Genomic DNA, 14,644 nt, shown 5'->3' on the forward strand with positions numbered 1-14,644 from the left:
TACAGGGAGTACCAGGTAATAACATGGCTATATACAGGAAGTACCAGGTAATAACATGGCTATATACAGGGAGCACCAGGTAATAACATGACTATATACAGGGAGCACCAGGTAATAACATGACTATATACAGGGAGCACCAGGTAATAACATGGCTATCTATATATACAGGGAGCACCAGGTAATAACATGACTATCTATATATACAGGGAGCACCAGGTAATAACATGACTATCTATATATACAGGGAGCACCAGGTAATAACATGACTATCTATATATACAGGGAGCACAAGGTAATAACATGGCTATATACAGGGAGCACCAGGTAATAACATGACTATCTATATGTACAGGGAGCACCAGGTAATAACATGGCTATCTATATATACAGGGAGCACCAGGTAATAACATGACTATCTATATATACAGGGAGCACCAGGTAATAACATGACTATATACAGGGAGCACCAGGTAATAACATGACTATATACAGAGAGTACCAGGTAATAACATGGCTATCTATATATACAGAGAGTACCAGGTAATAACATGGCTATCTATATATACAGGGAGTACCAGGTAATAACATGGCTATCTATATATACAGGGAGTACCAGGTAATAACATGACTATATGCAGATTGAGATTAGACTATATGCAATAGAGATTGCATCATCTGTGGATCTGTTAGGGCGGTATGCAAATTGGAGTGGGTCCAGGGTGTCTGGGATGATGGTGTTGATCTGAGCCATGACCAGCCTTTCAAAGCATTTAATGGCTTTAGATGTGCTACGGGCAAAAGTAATTTAGGAAGTTTACCTTGGCGTCCTTGGGCACGGGGACTATGGTTGAAACAAGTTGGTATTACAGACCGGGTCAGGGATTGGTTGAAAGTGTCAGCTAATGGGGATCCAAATGAAGATCCAGAATAAGATCCAGATTAAGGAGGTGTTGGTGTGTGTGTTAAACACTAAGGGGAGCCGGGTCAGGGATCGGTTGAAAGTGTCAGCTAACGGGGATCCAGAATAAGATCCAGATTAAGGAGGTGTTGGTGTGTGTGTTAAACACTAAGGGGAGCCGGGTCAGGGATCGGTTGAAAGTGTCAGCTAACGGGGATCCAGAATAAGATCCAGATTAAGGAGGTGTTGGTGTGTGTGTTAAACACTAAGGGGAGCGAAAGCTCCATAGTAGATCCTGGTCCTGCACAGTACAGAACGGTCCAATGAACAGGCAAGACAACTACACCGTCACTGGCCTTGGTCTCTGTAAAAGTCTTTACATCCTAGACCCATCTCTTCCTCACTCACTCTCCCCCTTTCACATTCTCTCCCAATCCTACCCCTGATACAGTTTACTCTGGCCCCCCAAAAAATGTTACATCTCCCTCTCTTTTTTTGAATGGCAATCATCTAAGTCTAATTTCATTGATAACTTCCCCCCTACAACCACTGCTAATACTTCCCCCTACAACCACTGCTAATACTGCCACCTCCAACCACTGCTAATACTTCCCCCCTACAACCACTGCTAATACTTCCCCCTACAACCACTGCTAATACTGCCACCTCCAACCACTGCTAATACTTCCCCCCTACAACCACTGCTAATACTTCCCCCTACAACCACTGCTAATACTTCCACCTCCAACCACTGCTAATACTTCCCCCCTACAACCACTGCTAACACTTCCACCTCCAACCACTGCTAATACTTCCCCCCTACAACCACTGTTAATACTTCTCCCTACAACCACTGCTAATACTTCCCCCCTCCAACCACTGTTAATACTTCCCCCTCCAACCACTGCTAATACTTCCCCCTACAACCACTGCTAATACTTCCCCCTACAACCACTGCTAATACTTCCCCCTACAACCACTGCTAATACTTCCCCCGACAACCACTGCTAATACTTCCCCCTCCAACCACTGCTAATACTTCCCCCGACAACCACTGCTAATACTTCCCCTTACAACCACTGTTAATACTTCCCCCTCCAACCACTGCTAATACTTCCCCCTACAACCACTGCTAATACTTCCCCCTACAACCACTGCTAATACTTCCCCCGACAACCACTGCTAATACTTCCCCCGACAACCACCGATAATACTGCCACCTCCAACCACTGCTAATACTTCCCCCTACAACCACTGATAATACTTCCCCGTACAACCACTGCTAATACTTCCCCCTCCAACCACTGCTAATACTTCCCCCGACAACCACTGCTAATACTTCCCCCGACAACCACCGATAATACTGCCACCTCCAACCAATACTTCCCCCTCCAACCACTGCTAATACTGCCACCTCCAACCACTGTTAATACTTCCACCTCCAACCACTGTTAATACTTACCCCTCCAACCACTGCTAATACTTCCCCTCCAACCACTGCTAATACTGCCACCTCCAACCACTGTTAATACTTCCCCCTCCAACCACTGTTAATACTTCCCCCTCCAACCACTGCTAATACTGCCACCTCCAACCACTGTTAATACTTCCCCCTCCAACCACTGCTAATACTTCCCCCTCCAACCACTGTTAATACTTCCCCCTCCAACCACTGTTAATACTTCCACCTCCAACCACTGCTAATACTTCCACCTCCAACCACTGCTAATACTTCCCCCTCCAACCACTGTTAATACTTCCCCCTCCAACCACTGTTAATACTTCCCCCTCCAACCACTGCTAATACTTCCACCTCCAACCACTGTTAATACTTCCCCCTCCAACCACTGCTAATACTTCCCCCTCCAACCACTGCTAATACTTCCACCTCCAACCACTGATAATACTTCCACCTCAAACCACTGTTAATACTTCCACCTCCAACCACTGCTAATATCTCCACCTCCAACCACTGCTAATACTGCCACCTCCAACCACTGCTAATACTTCCCCCTCCAACCACTGCTAATACTGCCACCTCCAACCACTGTTAATACTTCCACCTCCAACCACTGTTAATACTGCCACCTCCAACCACTGCTAATACTTCCCCCTCCAACCACTGCTAATACTTCCCCCTCCAACCACTGTTAATACTTCCCCCTCCAACCACTGCTAATACTTCCCCCTCCAACCACTGTTAATACTTCCCCCTCCAACCACTGCTAATACTGTCACCTCCAACCACTGCTAATACTTCCCCCTCCAACCACTGCTAATACTGCCACCTCCAACCACTGCTAATACTTCCACCTCCAACCACTGTTAATACTTCCCCCTCCAACCACTGCTAATACTTCCCCCTCCAACCACTGTTAATACTTCCCCCTCCAACCACTGTTAATACTTCCCCCTCCAACCACTGTTAATACTTCCACCTCCAACCACTGATAATACTTCCACCTCCAACCACTGCTAATACTTCCCCCTCCAACCACTGTTAATACTTCCACCTCCAACCACTGCTAATACTTCCACCTCCAACCACTGCTAATACTGCCACCTCCAACCACTGCTAATACTTCCCCCTACAACCACTGCTAATACTTCCCCCTACAACCACTGCTAATACTTCCCCCTACAACCACTGCTAATACTTCCCCCTCCAACCACTGTTAATACTTCCACCTCCAACCACTGCTAATACTTCCACCTCCAACCACTGCTAATACTGCCACCTCCAACCACTGCTAATACTTCCCCCTACAACCACTGCTAATACTTCCCCCTACAACCACTGCTAATACTTCCCCCTACAACCACTGCTAATACTTCCCCTTCCAACCACTGTTAATACTTCCACCTCCAACCACTGCTAATACTTCCCCCTCCAACCACTGCTAATACTTCCCCCTCCAACCACTGCTAATACTTCCACCTCCAACCACTGCTAATACTTCCCCCTCCAACCACTGCTAATACTTCCACCTCCAACCACTGTTAATACTTCCCCCTCCAACCACTGCTAATACTTCCACCTCCAACCACTGCTAATACTTCCACCTCCAACCACTGATAATACTTCCACCTCAAACCACTGTTAATACTTCCACCTCCAACCACTGTTAATACTTCCCCCTCCAACCACTGCTAATACTTCCACCTCCAACCACTGTTAATACTTCCCCCTCCAACCACTGCTAATACTTCCACCTCCAACCACTGCTAATACTTCCACCTCCAACCACTGATAATACTTCCACCTCAAACCACTGTTAATACTTCCCCTCCAACCACTGCTAATACTTCCCCCTCCAACCACTGCTAATACTTCCACCTCCAACCACTGTTAATACTGCCATCATCATGTTACTACATTTACAAACATATATTATGATAAATAGAATTGAAACTTGTGTCTCATTATGGTAAATGGTCAAATAAGTATAGCCAGTTATAATTGTAATGGCCTAGCAGATAATAAGAAAAGACAATCAGTATTTACCTGGCTAAAAGCGAAGGAATATAATATGTATTGTTCACAGGAAACTCATTCAACAATTTTAGATGAAGTTTTGTGGAAAAAGAACTGGGGGGGCGAAATGTACTTCTCCCATGGGTAAAGACATTCAAAAGGGGTGATGATATTAATTAACAGTAATTTTGATCCAAATGTGAACATTTTCCAAACAGATCCTCAAGGTACAGTTGAAGTCGGAAGTTTACATACACATAGGTTGGAGTCATTAAAACTCGTTTTTCAACCACTCCACAAATTTCTTGTTAACAAACTATAGTTTTGGCAAGTCAGTTAGGACATCTACTTTGTGCATGACACAAGTCATTTTTCCAACAGTTGTTTACAGACAGATTATTTCACGTATAATTCACTGTATCACAATTCCAGTGGGTCGGATGTTTACATATACTAAGTTGACTGTGCCTTTAAACAGCTTGGAAAATTCCAGAAAATTATGTCATGGCTTTAGAAGCTTCTGATAGGCTAATTGACATCATTTGAGTCAATTGGAGGTGTACCTGTGGATGTATTTCAAGGCCTGCCTTCAAACTGCCTCTTTGCTTGACATCATGGGAAAATCAAAAGAAATCAGCCAAGACCTCAGGAAAAACATTCTAGACCTCCACAAGTCTGGTTCATCCTTGGGAGCAATTTCCAAATGCCTGAAGGTACCACGTTCATCTGTACAAACAATAGTACGCAAGTATAAACACCATGGGACCACTCAGCCGTCATACCGCTCAGGAAGGAGACGCTTTCTGTCTCCTCGAGATGAACGTATTTTGGTGTGAAAAGTGCAAATCAATCCCAGAACAACAGCAAAGGACGTTGTGAAGAAGCTGGAGGAAACAGGTACAAAAGTATCTATATCCACAGGAAAACGAGTCCTATATCGACATAACCTGAAAGGCCGCTCAGCAAGGAAGAAGCCACTGCTCCAAAACCGCCATAAAAAAGCCAGACTACGGTTTGCAACTGCACATGGGGACAAAGATCGTACTTTTTGGAGAAATGTCCTCTGGTCTGATGAAAGAAAAATAGAACTGTTTGGCCATAATGACCATTGTTATGTTTGGAGGAAAAAGGGGGAGGCTTGCAAGCTGAAGAATATATTGAAGCAACATCTCAAGACATCAGTCAGAAAGTTAAAGCTTGGTCGCAAATGGGTCTTCCAGAGTTTAAAAGCATACTCCCAAAGTTGTGGCAAAATGGCTTAAGGACAACAAAGTCAAGGTATTGAGTGGCCATCACAAAGCCCTGACCTCAATCCCATAAATAAATTGTGGGCAGAACTGAAAAAGTGTGCGTGAGCAAGAAGGCCTACAAACCTGACTCAGTTACACGAGCTCTGTCAGGAGAAATGGGCGAAAATTCACCCAACTTATTGTGGGAAGCTTGTGGAAGGCTACCCGAAACATTTGACCCAAGTTAAACAATTTAAAGGCAATGCTACCAAATACTAATTGAGTGTATGTAAACTTCTGACCCACTGGGAATGTGATGAAAGAAATAAAAGCTGAAATAAATAATTCTCTCCACTATTATTCTGACATTTCACATTCTTAAAATAAAGTGGTGATCCTAACTCACCTAAGACAGGGAATTTTTACTAGGATTAAATGTCAGGAATTCTGAAAAACGGAGTTTAAATGTATTTGGCTAAGGTGTAAGTAAACTTCCGACTTCAGCTGTGTATATGTATGTATATATGTATATATATATATATATATATGTATATATGTATATATGTATGTATGTGTGTATGTGTGTATGTGTGTATGTATGTATGTGTGTATGTGTGTGTGTGTGTGTGTGTGTGTGTGTGTGTGTGTGTGTGTGTGTGTGTGTGTGTGTGTGTGTGTGTGTGTGTGTGTGTGTGTGTAGGTAGGTAGGTAGGTAGGTAGGTAGGTAGGTAGGTAGGTAGGTAGGTAGGTAGGTAGGTAGGTAGGTAGGTAGGTAGGTAGGTAGGTTTACCCCAAAAATATATGGGGGATTGGAAATGATGCAGACAATTACATTGATGGAAACAACAATCTATCTACAATCATAAAGCTGATCCTCTCCTTAATAAAAAATGAAAGCTGTTGGCCAGCAAGTGAGTTTTTAGTGGTTAAATGAAATGTATTCAGAGAGCAGGAGGTAGCCAAACCTGCAGAGCAAACGTTATGCGACTGAGGTAAGCCTGAATAACAAATACTGAGAAGTGCGTAGGAAAGGTGTACATTCCTAAGTCAGAATCGGCCCTCTGGCCCTGAATATACAGAGATAGAGCAGTTGACAGTTGGGATGACAACAGCTAGTACAGGCGGTTTATTATTTGTAGGCCTATGGAAATATGAACACGGACAAAACCAGCTGTTAGAAAAGCATTGCTGCTAATAGTTGGGCAGGGGAAATGATTGTAGATGACTATTGGACAGGAGGGAAAGGGATAAGGAGGAGGAGGAGGAGGAAGAGGAAGAGGAGAGGGAGTGATGGAGATGGAAGGGAGGGGTACTCACGTGAGGAGAGGAGAGGAGGAGGAAAGGAGAGAGGAAAGGAGAGGAGAGAAGAGGAGGAGAGGGAGGGGTACTCACGTGAGGAGGAGAGGAAAGGAGGAGAGAGGAGAGGAGAGAGGAGGAGAGGGGTACTCACGTGAGGAGAGACCGCTGAGGGAAGCTGAAGTTGCCATGGGAGATGCGGTCTATGAAGTTGAGAGGGATTTTCTGTATCTGCTCAATGTTGAGCATGACGAAGTCGTACTTACAGACCAGCAGGGAGGTGTCTGTGATCAGCACGACACGCTCTTTCTCGTTGTTCCAATGGTCAACCCTGGAGAATAGAGGTTAAGTATTTATCATTTACTTAACAAAGTAAGGGCTCTACTCAATCTGCATCGCGGAAGTTCAGCATTACAGCGTGATTTAAATTGAAAGGCAATGTTTTCCGCGTTAGCGGAGACTGCATTCACGGTAAACGCTGCATTTATTGGCACAATTGGAAATGACCTTTAAAGGCCCAGTGCAGTCAATAAAGTGATTTCCAACACTATGAGATTGGAATAATACTGTGAAAATTATGATAATGCCCTTTACGTGTAAGAGCTGTTTGAAAAGACTGCCTGAAATGTCAGATTGTTTTTGGTGGAATGGAGTTTTGGCCTGCCTTGTGACATCACCAGGTGATCAATTAGTTAATAGACCAATAAGAAAGAGAGTTCCAAATCTCTCTGCCAATAACAGCTAGTTTTCTGTTTTCCCCTCCCCACTCAGACCACTTTATAACGTGTAGACTGATCTGGATTAGGTTGCTTGCATATAACTTCTTTATATATTTAATACTTTTTAAACTATTCAACTGTTTGTTTTTTCTTCACTTTAATGGAAATGTATTTCCAACATTCTAAAGCTCCCCATTGTGACATCATCACTTCCAACATTCACTGTAAATGATGTCACTTTTGACAAAAACTACAATCAGCTACATTGACCTCTTTGCCAATAACTAGGAGGGGAAAAAAGTGAAAGCGTATTGAAATCCTCCTCTATAATAACTGAATTATCTGGTACCGATCAAACGTTACAGCTGTTCAAGTAACCGCATCAACAACATTATCTCTACCATTTTATAAACAACTGAATTTCGACCACTTTCCGAAAAACTTTACGAAAAAAAAGTGAGTGGGTATGACATCTTGGTCAACTTCTCCGCTAATCAAATCTGTTCGCGGAAACAAAAAATATCCACTACGGATCTGCCAATAACAGCTAGTTTTCAGTTTTCCCCTCCCCATTCAGACCACTTTATAACATGTAGACAATATATAAATAATAAATATATAATAATAAAATCATCCTCTATAATAACTGAATTATCTGGTACCGATAAAACGTTACAGCTGTTCTGGTAACTGCATTAACACATTTTCCACAAACTTTTTCCAAACAACTTCCATTTTGACCTCTGAACAAGTCAGATAACAACACAGAGTATGAACTCTTCCTCTTCTTCTATAGCAGAAGAAGATTCATTACTACCAGACACTCCAGCCAATCAGTGAATTAAACAGACACACACACTCACTCCAGCCAATCAGTGAATTAGACAGACACACACACTCAGTCCAGCCAATCAGTGAATTAAACAGACACACTCACTCCAGCCAATCAGTGAATTAAACAACAGACACACAGACTAGTGCTGGGCGGGTTGACTCATAACCCGCAGTCCCCAAGGTTACATCCGTGGTGGGTTTAGGGTCATTCAATATTGTGTGGCTGAAGGGAAGGTTGAATAAAGAGAAAAGAACCTTAAAATCCATAAATGTATCATTCTTCTTCTATTTACACTCGGAAAGTATTCGGACCCTTTGACATTTTGTCACATTACAGCTTTATTTTAAAATGGATTAAAAACGGAAAAAATAAATCCCATAATGACGAAGAGAAAACAGGTTTTTAGAAATTTCTGCACATTAATTAAAAATAAAAAACAAATATGTTTATTACATAAGTATTCAGACCCTTTTGCTATGAGGCTTGACATTTTTCTCAGGTGCATCCTGTTTCCATTGACCATTCTTGAGATTTTTCTACAACTTGATTGGAGTCCACCTGTGGTAAATTCAATTGATTGGACATGATTTGGAAAGGCACACACCTGTCTATATAAAGGTTCCACCGTTGACAGTGCATGTCAGAGCAAAAACCAAGCCATGAGGTCGATGGAATTGTCCATAGAGCCCCAAGGCATTGTGTCGAGGCACAGATCTGGGGAAGGGTACCAAAACATTTCTGCATCATTAAATGTCCCCAAGAACAAAATGGTCTCCATCATTCTTAAATGAATGAAGTTTGGACTAACTAAGACTCTTCCTAGAGCTGGCCGCCCAGACAAACCGAGCAATCGGGGGAGAAGGGCCTTGGGCAGGGAGGTGACCAAGAACCTGATGGTCACTCCGACAGAGCTCCAGAGTTACTCCGTGGAGATGGGAGAACCTTCCAGAAGGACAACCATCTCTGCAGCTCTCCACCAATCAGGCCTTTATAGTAGAGTGGACAGACGGAAGCCACTCCTCAGTAAAAGGCACATGACAGCCCACTTGGATTTTGCCAAAAGACACCTAAAGGACTCTCAGACCATGAGAAACAAGATTCTCTGGTCTGTTTTGACCAAGATTGAACTCTTTGGCCTGAATGTCAAGCATCGCGTCTGGAGGAAACCTGGCACCATCCCTACGGTTAAGCATGGTGGTGGCAGCATCATGCAGTGCTGATGTTATTCAGCAGCAGGGACTGGGAGACTAGTCAGGATCGAGGGAAAGATGAACAAAGCAAAGTACAGAGAGATCCTTGATGCAAACCTGCTCCTCAGACTGGGGCAAAGGTTCACCTTCCAACAGAACAACGACCCTAAGCACACAGCCAAGACAACGCAGGAGTGGCTTTGGGACAAGTCTCTGAATGTCCTTGAGTGGCTCAGCCAGAGCCCGGACTTGAACCCGATCGAACATCTCTGGAGAGAACAGAAAATAGCTGTGCAGCAACACTCCCCATCCAACCTGACAGAGCTCGAGAGGATCTGCAGAGAAGAATGGGAGAAACTCTCCAAATATACTGTACCAGTCAAAAGTTTGGACAAACGTACAGTACTCATTCAAGGGTTTTTCTTTATTTTTACTATTTTCTGCATTGTAGAATAATAGTGAAGACATCAAAACTATGAAATAACACATATGGAATCATGTAGTAACAAAAAAAGTGTTAAACAAATCATAACATATTTTATATTTGAGATTCTTCAAAGTAGCCACCCTTTGCCTTGATGACAGCTTTGCACAGTCTTGGAATTCTCTCAACCAGATTCATGAGGTAGTCACCTGGAATGCATTCCAATTAACAGGTGTACCTTGTTAAAAGTTCATTTGTGGAATTTCTTTCATTCTTAATGCGTTTGAGCCAATCAGTTGTGTTGTGACAAGGTATACAGAAGATAGCCCTATTTGGTAAAAGACCGAGTCCATACTATGGCAAGAACAGCTCCAATAAGCAGAGAGAAAGCAAAGCACTATGATGAAACTGGCTCTCAGGAGGACCGCCACAGGAAAGGGAGACCCAGAGTTCCCTCTGCTGCAGAGAAGAAGTTTATTACAGTTACCAGCCTCAGAAACTGCAGCCCAAATAAATGGTTCCCAGAGTTTAAGAAACAGACACATCTCAACATCAATTGTTCAGAGGAGACTGCGTGAATCAGGCCTTCGTGGTTGAATTGTTGCAAAGAAACCACTACTAAAGGACACCAATAATAAGATGGACATTAGACAGGGGAAATCTGTCCTTTGGTCTGATGAGTCCGAATTTTAGATTTTTGGTTCCTACTGCCGTGTCTTTGTGAGACGCAGAGTAGGTGAACGGATTATCTCTGCATGTGTAGTTCCCACCGTGAAGCATGGAGGAGGTGGTGTGGGGGTGCTTTGCTGGTGACACTGTCAGTGATATATTTAGAATTCAAGGCACACATAACCAGCATGGCTACCACAGCACTCTGCAGTGATACGCCATCCCATCTGGTTTGCACTTAGTGGGACTATCGTTTGTTTTTCAACAGGACACCTCCAGGCTGGTAACTGAAATGGTTTGGGATGAGTCAGAGTGAAGGAAAATCAGCCAACAAGTGCTCAGTATATGTGTGAACTCCTTCCATACTGTTGGAAAAGCATTTTAGGTAAAGCTGGTTGAGAGAATGCCAAGAGTGTGTAACGAGTGGCTACTTAGAAGAATCTAAAATATATTTTGATTTGTTTAACACTTTTTTAGCTTACTACACATTTCCATATGTGTTATTTAATAGTTTTGATGTCTTCACTGTTATTCTATTATGTAGAAAATAGTAAAAATAAAGAAAAACCCTTGAATGAGTAGGTGTGTCCAAACTTTTGACTGGTACTGTAGGTGGGCCAAGCTTGTAGCATCAGACACAAGAAGACTGCCAAATGTGCTTCAACAAAGTACTGAGTAAAGGGTCTGAATACTTATGTAAATGTAATATTTCAGTTTTTTTATTTCATACATTTGCTAAAATGTCAAAAAACCTGTTTCTGCTTTGTCATTATGGGGTACTGTGATGTCATTATGGGGTATTGTGATGTCATTATGGGGTATTGTGTGTAGATTGATGAGGAAAAAATATAATTTAATCAATTTTAGAATAAGGCTGTAACGTAACAAAATGTGGAAAAAGTCAAGGGGTCTGAATACTTTCAGAATGCACTGTACAAGACAGGAACTTCAAATAGGTCAAGGGAACTGTAGCCTACTGTCCAGATTAGTTAAATGGAATATGAAATCTGTAACCTCTCACATGCAGTGACACCTTGGATCTACCTGGATTTCTGCATAAATTGGTCATAAAATTTGATCTGATCTTCATCTAAGTCACAACAATAGACAAACATAGTCTGCTTAAACTAATAACACACAAATTATTGTATTTTTCTTGTCTGTATTGAATACATCATTTAAACATTCACAGTGTAGGTTAGGAAAAAGTATGTGAACCACATGGCTAATGACTTCTCCAAAAGCTAATTGGAGTCAGGAGTCAGCTGACCTGGAGTCCAATCAATGAGACGAGATTGGAGATGTTGGTTAGAGCTGCTCTGCCCTATAAAAAACACTCACAACATTTTAGTTTACTATTCACAAGAAGCATTGCCTGATGTGTACCATGTCTCAAACAACACTCCTAGGAGTGGCCGTCCTGCAAAGATGACTGCAAGAGCACAGCTCAGAATGTCCAATGAGGTTAAGAAGAATCCTAGAGTTTCAGCTAAAGACTTACAGAAATCTCTGGAACATGTTAACATCTCTGTTGACGAGTCTACATTACGTAAAACACTAAACAAGAATGGTGTTCATGGGAGGACACCACGGAAGAAGCCACTGCTGTCAAAAAAAACATTGCTGCACGTCTGAAGTTTGCAAAAGAGCACCTGGATGTTCCACAGCGCTACTGGTAAAATATTCTGTGGACAGATGAAACTACAGTTGAGTTATTTGGAAGGAACACACAACACTATGTGTGGAGAAAAAAAGGCACAGCACACCAACATCAAAACCTCATCCTCAACTGTAAAGTATGGTGGAGGGAGCATCATGGTTTGGAGCTGCTTTGCTGCCTCAGGGCCTGGAGACCTTGCTATCATCGACGGAAAAATGAATTCCCAAGTTTATCAAGACATTTTGCAGGAGAATATTAGGCTGTCCGACCATTGAAGCTCAACAGAAGTTGGGTGATGCAACAGGACAACGATACAAAACACAGAAGTAAATCAACAGAATGGATTCAAAATAAGAAAATACGCCTTCTGGAGTGGCCCTGACCTCAACCCGATTGAGATGCTGTGGCATGACCTCAAGAGAGCGGTTCACACCAGACATCTCAAGAATATTGCTGAACTGAAACAGATTTGTAAAGAGGAATGGTCCAAAATTCCTCCTGACCGTTGTGCAGGTCTGATCCGCAACTACAGAAAACATGTGGTTGAGGTTATTGCTGCCAAATCAGGGTCAACCAGTTATTAAATCCAATTGTTCAAATACTTTTTCCACTCAGCACTGTGAATGTTGACACGGTGTGTTCAATAAAGACATGAAAATGTATAATTGTTTGTGTGTTATTAGTTTAAGCACACTGTGTTTGTCTATTGTAGTGACTTAGATGAAGATCAGATCAAATTTTATGACAAATTTATGCAGATATCCAGGTAATTCCAAAGGGTTCACATATTTGTTGTTGCCACTGTAGCCGTAATATTAACTCATGCATAATTAAGTATTTATTGCAGTAAAAATATACACCAAATGTACTTGGGAACAAGAGTGGAGAAATATGATTTATTTTTTTCAGCATCTTGAGAGAATGTGAATGTGCAGTTAGGGACCGTCTGTAAAGGTGCTGTCTTTATCAGCATCATAACAGCTGATAGTATTTCAACCACAGTTAGGGACCGTCTGTAAAGGTACTGTCTTTATCAGCATCATAACAGCTGACAGTATTTCAACCACATACAACATGAACTGAAATATTATCAGAAACATGTTGGGTCGTTTTCACAGCTTTTCTATTTCCTGATGTCATTAGAAAATCTGTCCCGTTTAATTTTGAGTTGTTGCATTTTCTCCCCTGTCCCTAAATGTCTTTGCTTCACTAAAGAAGATGTGACCTAGATTGAAGCATTCCATTCTATCGATTTACGCCATTATTCTCGTGAGTAAGAGTTGCTAAATAACTCTAAATCAAGTGTATAGGACCTGTATTAAATGATCACGTTTACGCTCAACATATCATACTGCATATGAGCACTCGCTCCAGAATGGGAATAAATATCCTTTCTATTTTATTCAGCGAAGTTCAATTATATTTTTCTTAATATAAAAATCATATAAAATAATGTCAGGGGACTTATAAGCATATCTTGTGTGCTAAATGAACAAGCCTACAGTCTATAACATGGAGCGTAGCCAGATAACATACAGTATCTAGTCTGATAAATGAACAAGCCTACAGTCAGTAGACCAACTCATATTCTGTTCTTCTGAAATCCATTTTCTTCATATCATAATGTTTCTTCAGTCCTAAAATAAATCATGGATTTATTGTGATATTATTGATTTAATAGAACTTTTAAAAATGTAGATGTTCCAAAGGCAGGCTGTCACGTCTACCCCAGCTCCAGCGCTTGGCGTCGCCGGTTTATTAACCGACGGTCCTGGCAACCCCTTATGACGCCCACCTGGCAACCCTCATGACTCCCACCTGGCAATCCTCATTATCGCCCACCTGGCAACCCTCATTATCGCCCACCTGGCAACCCTCATGACGCCCATCGGGCAACCCTCATGACTCCCACCTGGCAACCCTCATTATCGCCCACCTGGCAACCCTCATTATCGCCCACCTGGCAACCCTCATGACGCCCACCTGGCAACCCTCATGACGCCCACCTGGCAACCCTCATTATCGGCCACCTGGCAACCCTCATTACGCCCACCTGGCAACCCTCATTACGCCCACCTGGCAACTCTCATTATGCCCACCTGGCAACCCTCATTACGCCCACCTGGCAACCCTCATTACGCCCATCGGGCAACCCTCATTACACCCACCTGGCAACCCTCATTACGCCCATCGGGCAACCCTCATGACGCCCATCTGGCAATCCTCATGACTCCCACCTGGCAACC

The 14,644-nt window shown here is 42.6% G+C and overlaps 1 protein-coding gene across 2 annotated transcripts in view; it reads right to left on the reverse strand.

Annotated features, from left to right (window-relative positions):
* tprg1 (tumor protein p63 regulated 1) overlaps positions 1-14,644 on the reverse strand; it is an 80,350-nt gene that overhangs the window by 44,506 nt on the left and 21,200 nt on the right. For both annotated transcript variants that reach the window (XM_039002026.1, XM_039002025.1), the window contains exon 4: positions 7,056-7,232. In XM_039002026.1, the coding sequence (XP_038857954.1) occupies positions 7,056-7,232 (177 nt within the window). The remainder of the gene's footprint in view (positions 1-7,055; positions 7,233-14,644) is intronic.

Source organism: Salvelinus namaycush, chromosome 10, assembly GCF_016432855.1.
Source record: "Salvelinus namaycush isolate Seneca chromosome 10, SaNama_1.0, whole genome shotgun sequence".
NCBI classification, from domain to species: domain Eukaryota; kingdom Metazoa; phylum Chordata; class Actinopteri; order Salmoniformes; family Salmonidae; genus Salvelinus; species Salvelinus namaycush.